General features: G+C 38.3%; 1 protein-coding gene across 1 annotated transcript in view; it reads left to right on the top strand.

Annotated features, from left to right (window-relative positions):
• Positions 1-12,167, top strand: part of myo1g (myosin IG) — a 127,059-nt gene that overhangs the window by 34,768 nt on the left and 80,124 nt on the right. The window contains exons 6-11 of the mRNA XM_038296050.1: positions 2,913-2,966; positions 3,045-3,140; positions 3,556-3,672; positions 5,918-6,124; positions 6,204-6,464; positions 6,996-7,166. Coding sequence (XP_038151978.1) covers positions 2,913-2,966; positions 3,045-3,140; positions 3,556-3,672; positions 5,918-6,124; positions 6,204-6,464; positions 6,996-7,166 — 906 coding nt within the window. The remainder of the gene's footprint in view (positions 1-2,912; positions 2,967-3,044; positions 3,141-3,555; positions 3,673-5,917; positions 6,125-6,203; positions 6,465-6,995; positions 7,167-12,167) is intronic.

The raw sequence follows: 12,167 nt of genomic DNA, 5'->3' as shown, positions 1-12,167 counted from the left end.
TGTTCTATTAACCTGGTCCTATAGTCACTCTATTACAGATGGAGTAATGTAACTAAAGTAATCCCTCCCTGGGATTATTAAAGTATTTCTGATTCCTGGTTGATGGGACAGGTGTTGTGAATGAAACGGTGTCCAGCTTGAAAGAGCTCCTGTGCGTCGTTGAATGTGTGCATCGATCATGGGCGGTTCTAGACAGGGGCCAACGGGGGCCAGTGCCCTTGTAGATCATGTTATGGCCCCTGTACTGAAGACATAAAACTCAAAGAAATTCTACTGATGATCTGCGCTGGAACAGACATGGTTACTGATGGGTCCTTTGGATCTATTAAATTTTTTTCTTTACAAATTCTGTTTTACTAATTATTTTAAAACTATTTGGTGATATATTCAGTGGTATTGAGATATGATCTCAGTTTTCATCTGCTAAATGTTTTTTTTTTTCAAAACAATTTGGTCTAATTTTTATGGCTGAATTTAGTTTTTCTTGAGTTCTAATTCAGATTTTATAGAAAATAGTTATTTCAACTTAAATAATGTCTAAAATATGTAAAATTATGAATGTATATTGACATAATAAGAAATAGAATTTTAATTAAACCTAATTGAATATAAATTTCACTTTATGCAGCTATCTTAATATATTTAAATCCCTTGTCCTGTTTTTTTATTTCATGCCTTTCTGTTCCCCAATGAAAACACGCTGGCCCCCTGCTGGCCCCCTGCTGGCCCCCTGGTACATTTGGTCTAGAACCGCCACTGGCATTGATGACTGAAAGACATCTTCTGCCTCCATTTATCTGTTTACTACAGTCTGTTGAATTCATGTTAATGTGGATTTAAAGACATTTTAATCAGTGGAAATAATTGCAGGGAGGAATATAGAAAAGTCTATTTAACCCCCATGCAGTACCTCTCTGGACCCCTAGGGGTCGCCGACCCCCTGTTGAAGCTCTCCGCACTAAAGGCTGCGGTTCTCCCTGTTGCTGGTCAACCTTTTGTTTCCTAACTTTTTCCTTCCACTTAACTTTCTATGGATATGCACATTCTCTGCCAGCCATAGATTGCAATACTAGACTTTATCTTTATGTGTTCTTTATCTACAAGATAAATACGTTTAATTTTCTAAAATTAAGAAACAACAAATGTTAGAAGTTTTTCCTTGATGTTCTAATGCTTTTGCTGTGCCTGCATAGGTTTGCTGACTTTAGAGAACATCCATTATTAGACGTGTGAATAATGTCAACCAGATGATGGCGTTGCTGTGTGTTAATTAGCAGCAGGTCTGATGAGAAAAACCTTCAGGCTGAGAGCTGGTGTGAAGAATCCTGCTGTGATTCATTGTTAAAGGGCAGAAATAACCTCCTAATTTCCACCCGGTCTGGTCTGTCGGAAGCAGCTTATTAATTTATTTCAGAAAGTTTTCTTCTTTATAATTTATTCTCTGTCCTCAAAAAAACAATGTTAGGATGTTATTTTTTAAGGAAGAATTCATTTTTTATATTTAAAATAATTTATCAGCTGCTTGGACCTCATCATAGTCTCCTTCTTTGTTGCTCTTTACTCAAAAATTCAACATTTAATGTGATTCCAAAAAAGTAAAAAAAACAATCCACTTGTTTTAATGGTTTGAAGACGTTTCTCTTCCCATCCAGGAAGCTTTTTCAATTCAAAATGTCAGAAATAAAGTTGTGTTTGAGGCTTTATAGAGTGGAGCAAAACAAAGATTGTTTTTGTTTAGAAAACATACAAATTGAACCAGACAAACAGTCTAAGTCTCTACGACTCCCTTTCAGAGACATAGACGGGTATGGTAACCTGACTCCGCCAGATGGATTTGCTCTGCATATCCATCTGGAAACCTTCGGTTGAAGTAATTTTGGGAAGGGGCGAAAATACTGGTTAGCTGATTGGCCTATGTTGGTGATAGACGGGCCAAATAAACCAATCAGATCAACGAAGCATATGACGTACTAACAGAGCGACGACGAAGAGGAGCCAATTGATAGATCAAACTCTTGCTTAAACCAGTCGGGAGAAGAGCAAAAACATCTTTTCCTCTGAGAAAAGCCTCCAGAGCAGTGTTTTGCTCTTCTTTCAGTGAAGAAATACTCTGTAATTCCGATAAAACTTGCTCGATAGCCACGCTAACGCTAGTTTCATCGGCTGAAGCCGCCATGTTCTTTAGACTGAACTGTCGCGCTTCTCGTTGCGTCACACCTCAACCCGCCTCAAAGCCAACGCTGATTGGACGTTCGTTTGGTGAACGGCTCCAAATTTTCTTTAACGGAGAGTCTCCAGACTGATCTGTGAGTGAAACCTTGAAAGCTCGCGAGATCAGGATGGTCTCACGGGGCTACAGGTATGGGGCATTGCAAACTTGGAAATGAAATCCAGTGGATTGTGGATGACTGAGAATCTTCACCAGCAAATATTCAAAAGCTACATTTTTTTCAGTGAAATTCATATATTATATCCACCTCTTTAGACGTTCTGGGTAGGACTGGTTTAGGTATTGGACCATTTGGTTTCTGGAAGGAACTTATGATGGGTGTCGACCTTCTGACCCAAACTGTTCTCCTCTGATGATGTTCAGGAACAACAGAAACCAGCACGGCTCCGGCTCGTTGTGGGCTGGAAACTTCTTAGATGAACAGACAAGAAAGATGCTGCTGCTCTTAAATCAAGGCCTCCTGTCATTACATCATTACATTAGTGTGTTTATAAACATCTAATCGTTGGAAAAGTCTATTTAAAATCATTGAAATCCCCAAAAATCTGTTTCCGGAATGAAAGGATCCAAACTTCCTGGGTCTAAAAGTGTGAAATTATTTTAAAAAGCCTCGTTTCGCAGGCTGGCTGCATAACTTTGCGATTTTCTGAAGCTCTGCTCTTTCTTTTTTCGTGTCATTAAGTCCAGGGTGGTCCAGCAGCAGGGAGGGGAGAGGAACTTCCACTCTTTCTACCAGGTAAACTTCCTGCATTCACCTCCTCTGATCTTGGCTGCAGAGGGAATCAGACTGAAGATGTTTGTCGTGTTTCCACAGCTGCTGCGCGGAGGCACTGAGGAGATCCTGAAGTCATTTCACCTGGAGAACGACCCTGCACTCTACACCTACACCAGAGAGGGCGCTGCAGCTGCTGTGAGTTTTCTATCTGTCATAATAAGAAAGAATCGTGGATAAAGCAGCGTTTAACCCCTTAAGCCCAGAGGGTCTTAGGAGCAAATCTCACCTGAAATTACAAATGTGAATTAAAGCAAGTACGGCTCCAAAACTATAAATTGGAAATATAATTACAAATACAATTGCAGGTATTCATTTCTAGCCCCGCCCCCCTAATGAATACCTGCTGGGCATTACTCCTGCAGAGTCACACATGTCAGGTGGAATTTTAAATCTCTTTTAAAGCCCCATTTAAAAGGTGTGGGGATGAAACACCATGTGACTGTGTTTTGGCCATTTCTATAAATAGATAAACATGAGCAGGGGTCAGCTGGGCCCGGTACCGGACCCGCCGGGCTTAAGGTCCATGTTTAAACTTTTTTCTCTTATTCAGACAACCAACAACGACCGATCGAACCACAAAGCGGTGATGAGTGCCCTCGATGTGATCGGCTTCTCAAAGGAAGAAATCAACTCCATCTACCAGATCCTGGCTGCCATTTTGCTCTTGGTAATTCTTCCTTTGCCTTTGGAAATATATAACCTCATATTTCTGTCATCTAGTTTCTACGGAAGAGGATTAGGGCCAGTGGAAAAAAAAAAAAAAAGTTAACTGATTTATAAATTTTATTTCAGTTTCGTATGGGAAAAAAGTCAGAATTCTTTTTCTGAGAATTCTGACTTTTTTCTGAGAATTCTGACTTTTTTCTCAGAATTCTGACTTTAATCTCAGAATTTTGACTTTTTTCTCAGAATTCTGACTTTTTTTTCTGAGAATTCTGACTTTTTTCTCAGAATTTTTACTTTAATATCAGAATTCTGACTTTAAAGGTACAATATGCAACCGGTGTTGATTTTCCAGCGAGGCTCCCCCCAGAGGGCGAAAGTAAAAGTGCACTGTCGTAAATATGCACAGCTGTTCTCCTGGTTTCTCCGTCAAGCCAGGCGCAGTTGTTTTGAGCTTAGCAGACAGGCGAACGCAACGAATGACTAATGCTGCGTTCACACCGCAGCTGGCGCGACAGAAGCAGCGAGTTTACATGCAAAGTCAATGGTTGACGCGCGTCAAGGCGCAGCAAAAGGTCCCGCGGCGCGTTTTGAGCAGCAGGCCGAGCGCGTCTGAGCAGCTGAAGCAGGGAGAGAGACACAGCGCTGATGATCAGAGGCTATGATCTCTCCTCTTAAACAGTTTATTGACGCCTAAATTAACTTAAAATGCAGAAATCTGCCGGCAGAATATGCAGTTTGGATTATTTAGATCAAAAACACCTACCAGCTGCCGCGGTGAACCGCGAGGAGGCGACCCGGCCAGAGGCTGCTGATGAAGGGGTTCCTTCTGTCGGCGCGCCGCTGGTGTGTGTGTCTGAGCGTCTCCGACAGAAAAAATATTGAAGGCAGGATAATAATCTGAATGAACTGACGGCACTGATTACGTTTTCAGGTGTATTTTCTCACTTAAACACATATTAAAACTACTTTATTCCCACTGATCACAGCAAATATAGCTGCAGGGCAGAGAAAGGTTAGTGAAGCTCCGCCCAACGCGCGTCAGACACACTTTTGCACCGCGCAGCCAGAGCAGCAAAGCTGCTTCAGCTGTGCGTCAGTAACTAACTGGTACAAGCAGCAAAAAGGAAGCAGCAGACGCGATTTTGCTGCTTTTGCTGCGTGAACGTAGCATAACTGCACAAGGATCTGTGCGGATCACACTGTGCTAGCAACGAGAATGCTTTTAACTGGGGGGTGTAGCAGTTCTCGGCCGTAAAGCAAGACTGACTCTCACGAGACTTCTGAGCCTGTGGGTGCGGGTCGGTGCTCCTGCAATTGCAAGTGCGGTATTTCCCCCACAGACCACCAGGGCGGCCGAGAATACCTTTGTTCAACCTGAAATGACTCATTTAATCATCCATAACGTTATGGAACACATTAATTAACTGAAAAATGTTGCATAGTGTGCCTTTAATCTCAGAATTCTGACTTTTTTCTCAGAATTCTGACTTTGATCTCAGAATTCTGACTGAATTCTGACAATAAAAAAGTCAAGAATGTTAAACTGAAATAAAATTTAAAAATCAGTTAACTTTTTTTTTCCAGTGGCCCTAATCCTCTTCTGTAAGTTTCCTTTTCTTTACATTTAGTGCTTTTTTTTCTAACATTAACAGGCAAACTAAATCATTTAGTTATATCTACATCTTAAATTTGTGTCAACATTTCTATTTATTTCTATTTAAGTGTTATATATATATATATATATATATATATATATATATATTTTTTTTTTTTTTATATTTATTTTCAAATCTTTCATTTGTATCTTAATCTTAAATTAACATTTTAAAAATTCTATTTAGATATTTTATTTAGAAGAAAAAAAATAAGATTTTTATCTAAATCTTAAATTAATATCATAGTCCTATTTTTACATTTTAATTTTAAATAGCTTAACCTAAATCTTGAATTTATATCTAAATGTTAAATTTAAATATATATATTAACTCTTAAATATACTTATTAAATCTGACTATATATCTTACATCTAAATTGATATCAGAATTTAAAATTTGTATTTAAATCTTCCATTGATATCAACATTTGTTATTTATGAAGTTGTCCTGGACCAAAGCTGTCAGCTAGCCTGTATAGAGATATAAATAATTGCGCACAGTGAACGCCCATCATAGTTGTTTTATTAATTGAATCCACTGGTTTCTAACTTTCATAATAAACCCAGTGGAACTTCGCTGTGATGCTTTCAGGGTAACGTGGAGTTTGGGAGCGAAGGTGAGATCGTTCATATTGTGGATCAGGACACAGTGACCCACATCTCAGAACTGACGGCCACGGACCCGGAATCCGTCACCAAGGGCCTGCTTTACCGGACCGTGGCGACCGGCGGCGGTGATGTCATCGAGAAGGGGCACACAGAGAAGGACGCCTGCTTCGGTCGGGATGCCTTCGCCAAGGTAAGGCCTTCAGGGTATAAACACCGTTTATCAGTGGAGATCATTCTCTGACATCAACCCGGACTCTGCGATGCTTCAGGCGCTGTACGAGAGGCTCTTCGGCTGGATCGTCAGCCGCATCAACGGCATCATCGAGGTGAAAGACTACAACCCAGTGCTTCATGGGAAGAACACGGTCATAGGAGTGCTGGACATCTACGGCTTTGAGATCTTTGACAACAACAGTTTTGAACAGTTCTGCATCAACTACTGCAACGAGAAGCTGCAGCAGCTGTTCATCGAGCTGATCCTCCAGCAGGAGCAGGAGGAATACCAGAGAGAGGGAATCACCTGGCAGCATGTGAGGAAAAACATCACGATATGTCTGTGTCTTCCTACATTTCTGAGCTGTTTCATATAAAAGAACCTCTTCCATAATTTGTTCCTGATCCACATGGGCAGCTGTTTAGACGTAAAGAGGAATTCATCTCTAAGAAAGAGATTTTTGGTTCACTTAGAAGCTTTTCTACCTCCTTCTACCTAAGTCTGAGAAACTCATATTTAAGCATCATGCTATAAACCAACCAAGCTGCTTTCTGTAGGAAGTTTAAATGTTATTTCAGCTAAAAAGTTGCGTCTCTGTTTTGAGGTCGACATTTTTATCCACAGCTTAAATGGTGGCAGGGATGTTTAAATGTGGGAACGATGAGCATTACCAGATGAGGCTGTTTCATTTGGAACAGATTCTTTGGTTTCAAAAATAAGAACTTTAAGCTTGTTGAAGTTGCTGATTTTAACCCTGAAAAAAAAAACACACATTCATAAAAAATGCGCAGAACGCTGTAAAAATAACTGAAACAAACTCTTCTTTGACGTTTGGTTTCATTTGCAGATTGATTACTTCAACAACCAGATCATCGTGGACCTGGTGGAGCAGCAGCACAAAGGGATCCTCTCCATTCTAGACGAGGCTTGTCTCACTGTTGGGAAGGTGACCGACACAGTCTGTCTGGAGAGCATGGACACCAAGCTGGCTCAGCATCCTCACTACACGTCCCGCAAGGTCAGACTCTTTACCTCTGAGACACTTTAACAAATCTCCAAATTCGCCTGTTTGACCTTTCTCTCTCTGTTTGGATAGATAGATAGATAGATAGATAGATAGATAGATAGATAGATAGATAGATAGATAGATAGATAGATAGATAGACAGACAGACAGACAGACAGACAGACAGACAGACAGATACCTGCTTACTTACTTACCTACTTACTTAGCTACCTACCTAATTACTTACCTACTGACTTACATAGCTATTTACATACCTACTTACTTACTTACTTACTTACTTGCTTACTTGCTCATTTACTTACCTACTTACTTAGTTACTTGCTTGCTTACTTACTCAATTACTTACTTACTTACTTACTTACTTAGATACCTACCTAATTACTTACCTACTTACTTACTCACTTACTTGCTCATTTACTTACTTACTCATTTACTTACCTACTTACTTAGTTACTTGCTTGCTTACTTACTCAATTACTTACTTACTTACTTAGATACCTACCTAATTACTTACCTACTTACTTACTTACTTGCTCATTTACTTACCTACTTACTTACTTACTTGCTCATTTACTTACCTACTCACTTAGTTACTTACTTGCTTGCTTACTTACTCATTTACTTACTTACCTACTTATTTACTTACTCAATTACTTACTTACTTACAGTGGGGCAAAAAAGTATTTAGTCAGCCACCAATAGTGCAAGTTCTCCCACTTAAAAAGATGAGAGAGGCCGGTAATTTTCATCATAGATATACCTCAACTATTAGAGACAAAATGAGGGAAAAAAATCCAGAAAATCACATTGTCTGATTTTTAAAGAATTTCTTTGCAAAATATGGTGGAAAATAAGTATTTGGTCAATAACAAAAGTTCATCTCAATACTTTGTTATTTACCCTTTGTTGGGAATGACAGAGATCAAACATTTTCTGTAAGTCTTCACAAGGTTTTCACACACTGTTGCTGGTATTTTGGCCCATTCCTCCATGCAGATCTCCTCTAGAGCAGTGATGTTCTGGGGCTGTCGCTGGGCAACACGGACTTTCAACTCCCTCCAAAGATTTTCTATGGCGTTGATATCTGGAGACTGGCTAGGCCACTCCAGGACCTTGAAATGCTTCTTACGAAGCCACTCCTTCTTACCCAGGCGGTGTGTTTGGGATCATTGTCATGCTGAAAGACCCAGCCACGTTTCATCTTCAATGCCCTTGCTGATGGAAGGAGGTTTTCACTCAAAATTTGACGATACATGGCCCCATTCATTCTTTCCTTCACACGGATCAGTCGTCCTGGTCCCTTAGCAGAAAAACAGCCCCAAAGCACGATGTTTCCACCCCCATGCTTCACTGTAGGTATGGTGTTCTTTGGATGCAACTCAGCATTCTCTCTCCTCCAAACACGACGAGTAGAGTTTTTATCAAAAAGTTCTATTTTGGTTTCATCTGACCATATGATATTCTCCCAGTCATCGTCTGGATCATCCAAATGCTCTCTAGCAAACTTGAGACGGGCCTTGACATGTACTGGCTTAAGCAGGGGGACACGTCTGGCACTGCAGGATTTGAGTCCCTGGCGGCGTAGTGTGTTACTGATGGTAGCCTTTGTTACTTTGGTCCCAGCTCTCTGCAGGTCATTCACTAGGTCCCCCCGTGTGGTTCTGGGATTTTTACTCACCGTTCTTGTGATCATTTTGACCCCACAGGGTGAGATCTTGCGTGGAGCCCCAGATCGAGGAAGATTATCAGTGGTCTTGTATGTTTTCCATTTTCTAATAATTGATCCCACAGTTGATTTCTTCACACCAAGCTGTTTACCTATTGCAGATTCAGACTTCCCAGCCTGGTGCAGGTCTATAATTTTGTTTCGGGTGTCCTTTGACAGCTCTCTAGTTTTGGCCATGGTGGAGTTTAGAGTGTGACTGTTTGAGGTTGTGGACAGGTGTCTTTTATACTGATAACGGGTTCAAACAGGTGCCATTAAAGAAGGTAACGAGTGGAGGACAGAGGAGCCTCTTACAGAAGAAGTTACAGGTCTGTGAGAGCCAGAAATCTTGCTTGTTTGTAACTGACCAAATACTTATTTTCCACCATATTTTGCAAATAAATTCTTTAAAAATCAGACAATGTGATTTTCTGGATTTTTTTTTCTCATTTTGTCTCTCATAGTTGAGGTATATCTATGATGAAAATTACCAGCCTCTCTCATCTTTTTGAGTGGGAGAACTTGAACTATTGGTGGCTGACTAAATACTTTTTTGCTGCACTGTACCTACTTACTTAGTTACTTACCTAATTACTTACCTACTTACTTACCTACATATTTACCTACTAACTTACATAGCTGTTTACTTACCTACTTACTCAAATACTTACCTACTTACTTACTTACTCACTTACTTACTTACTTAGTTACCTACCTAATTACTTACCTACTTACTAACCTACATACTTAACTACTAACTTACATAGCTGTTTACTTACCTACTTACTCACATACTTACCTACTTACTTACTTACTCACTTACTTACTTACGTACTTACTCACTTACCTACTTACTTGCTCATTTACTTACTCATTTACTTACCTACTTACTTACTTGCTTGCTTACTTACTCATTTATTTACTTACCTACTTACTTAATTACTTATTACTTACCTACTTACTTAGTTACCTACCTAATTACTTACCTACTTACTTACCTACGTACTTAGCTACTAACTTACATAGCTATTTACTTACCTACTTACTTAGTTACCTACCTAATTACTTACCTACGTACTTACCTGCTAACTTACATAGCTATTTACTTACCTACTTACTTACTCACTTACTTACTCACCTACTTACTTAGTTATCTACCTAATTACTTACCTACTTGCTAACCTACATACTTAACTACTAACTTACATAGCTGTTTACTTACCTACTTACTCACATACTTACCTACTTACTTACTTACTCACTTACTTACTTACATACTTACTTACTCACTTACCTACTTACTTGCTCATTTACTTACTCATTTACTTACCTACTTACTTACCTACGTACTTAACTTACATAGCTATTTACTTACCTACTTACTTACTCACTTACTTACTTACCTACTTTCTTAGTTACCTACCTAATTACTTACCTACTTACTAACCTACATACTTAACTACTAACTTACATAGCGGTTTACTTACCTACTTACTCACATACTTACCTACTTACTTACTTACTTCACTTACTTACTTACGTACTTACTTACTCACTTACCTACTTACTTGCTCATTTACTTACTCATTTACTTACCTACTTACTAACCTACATACTTAACTACTAACTTACATAGCTGTTTACTTACCTACTTACTCACATACTTACCTACTTACTTACTTACTTCACTTACTTACTTACGTACTTACTTACTCACTTACCTACTTACTTGCTCATTTACTTACTCATTTACTTACCTACTTACTTACTTGCTTGCTTACTTACTCATTTATTTACTTACCTACTTACTTAATTACTTATTACTTACCTACTTACTTAGTTACCTACCTAATTACTTACCTACTTACTTACCTACGTACTTAGCTACTAACTTACATAGCTATTTACTTACCTACTTACTTAGTTACCTACCTAATTACTTACCTACGTACTTACCTGCTAACTTACATAGCTATTTACTTACCTACTTACTTAGTTACCTACCTAATTACTTACCTACGTACTTACCTGCTAACTTACATAGCTATTTACTTACCTACTTACTTACTCACTTACTTACTTACCTACTTACTTAGTTACCTACCTAATTACTTACCTACTTACTTACCTACGTACTTAACTTACATAGCTATTTACTTACCTACTTACTCACTTACTTACCTACTTACCTACTTACTTACTTGCTTTCTTACTTACTTATTGTATTAATCCCTGATAGGGGAAATTCACCTGTCCGATTGCAAAGATAAAAAGATATTTAATACGATAAAAAACACAAAATTCGATAAAAAAAAGGGATTTGGATCTGTTTAAAAAAAACTAACTTTTCAAGGTAAAATAAGTTTCCCGCTGGATGTGTGACACTGTAGGTTTGACTCAAGAAGCAGTGATGATGAAACATCCTCTGACTGTTAAAGTTGATTTGTTATAATATTTAATCCTATTCTTGCTCTGTAAGTCACATTAATCTACAAACACAAGATGTGGTTATTTAAGGGATAATGGACAGATTAATGTACATTTTAAGAGATTAAATATAGATTAAGGACATTTATCTTTCAATAAGTGGTAGATAATAGTCACCATTTAGGGCCAGACTTCCTAAATTAAATTAATAATATAAACCTGCCTCATTACTGCTCTGTAATTTGTTTTATGAATAGATGTAAACAGGAGGGTCAGAGAGAGCTGCAGTTGTTGGTGTAGCCAGTAGAGGGCAGCAGAGCGTTTCTATGAGGTCATTTCCTCAGGATTGTAGAAACCATGAGAAGAAAACTTCTGAAGCATCTTAAAACCAAGTAACAAAGTACAAATACTTAGTTTTACTTAAGTAGAAATGTTGGATTCTATACTTTACTCTTAACTTCTACTCCTTACATTTTAAAAATAAACTCTTAGTTTTGTTTCTTTTAAGCTAATTTTCTTAATGGCCTTTTGGTATTAAAAATAAATAAACGAATAAAAAACATCAGAATAATTACTTTTATCCAGACAGTTAATTTCTTTGTGGTTGGACTCGGTGCTGCCCCAACTTGTTGCTCACCACATACCAAAATAAATAGTTTATCAAGATGATGCAAAGTTAAATGTGACACTGTTACCATTAGTTATAAAACTAAGAAAATAAAGTCTGAGGAAGTTATCATCCAGAATATTAGAAAAATGTTCCTTTAATGAGGTAGAGCAGTAAAGCTTCTGTCCTTAACATTTTTTCTGCATTACTTTTATACTTTATAGTTTTAAAAATGGTACTTTTACATATTAACT

This window comes from Cyprinodon tularosa, unplaced genomic scaffold (genome assembly GCF_016077235.1).
Source record: "Cyprinodon tularosa strain WSP-4 unplaced genomic scaffold, ASM1607723v1 ctg366, whole genome shotgun sequence".
In the NCBI taxonomy this organism is placed as follows: domain Eukaryota; kingdom Metazoa; phylum Chordata; class Actinopteri; order Cyprinodontiformes; family Cyprinodontidae; genus Cyprinodon; species Cyprinodon tularosa.
The sequence above is the reverse complement of the archived record's forward strand: the minus strand, read 5'-3'. Positions and strand labels throughout refer to the sequence as shown.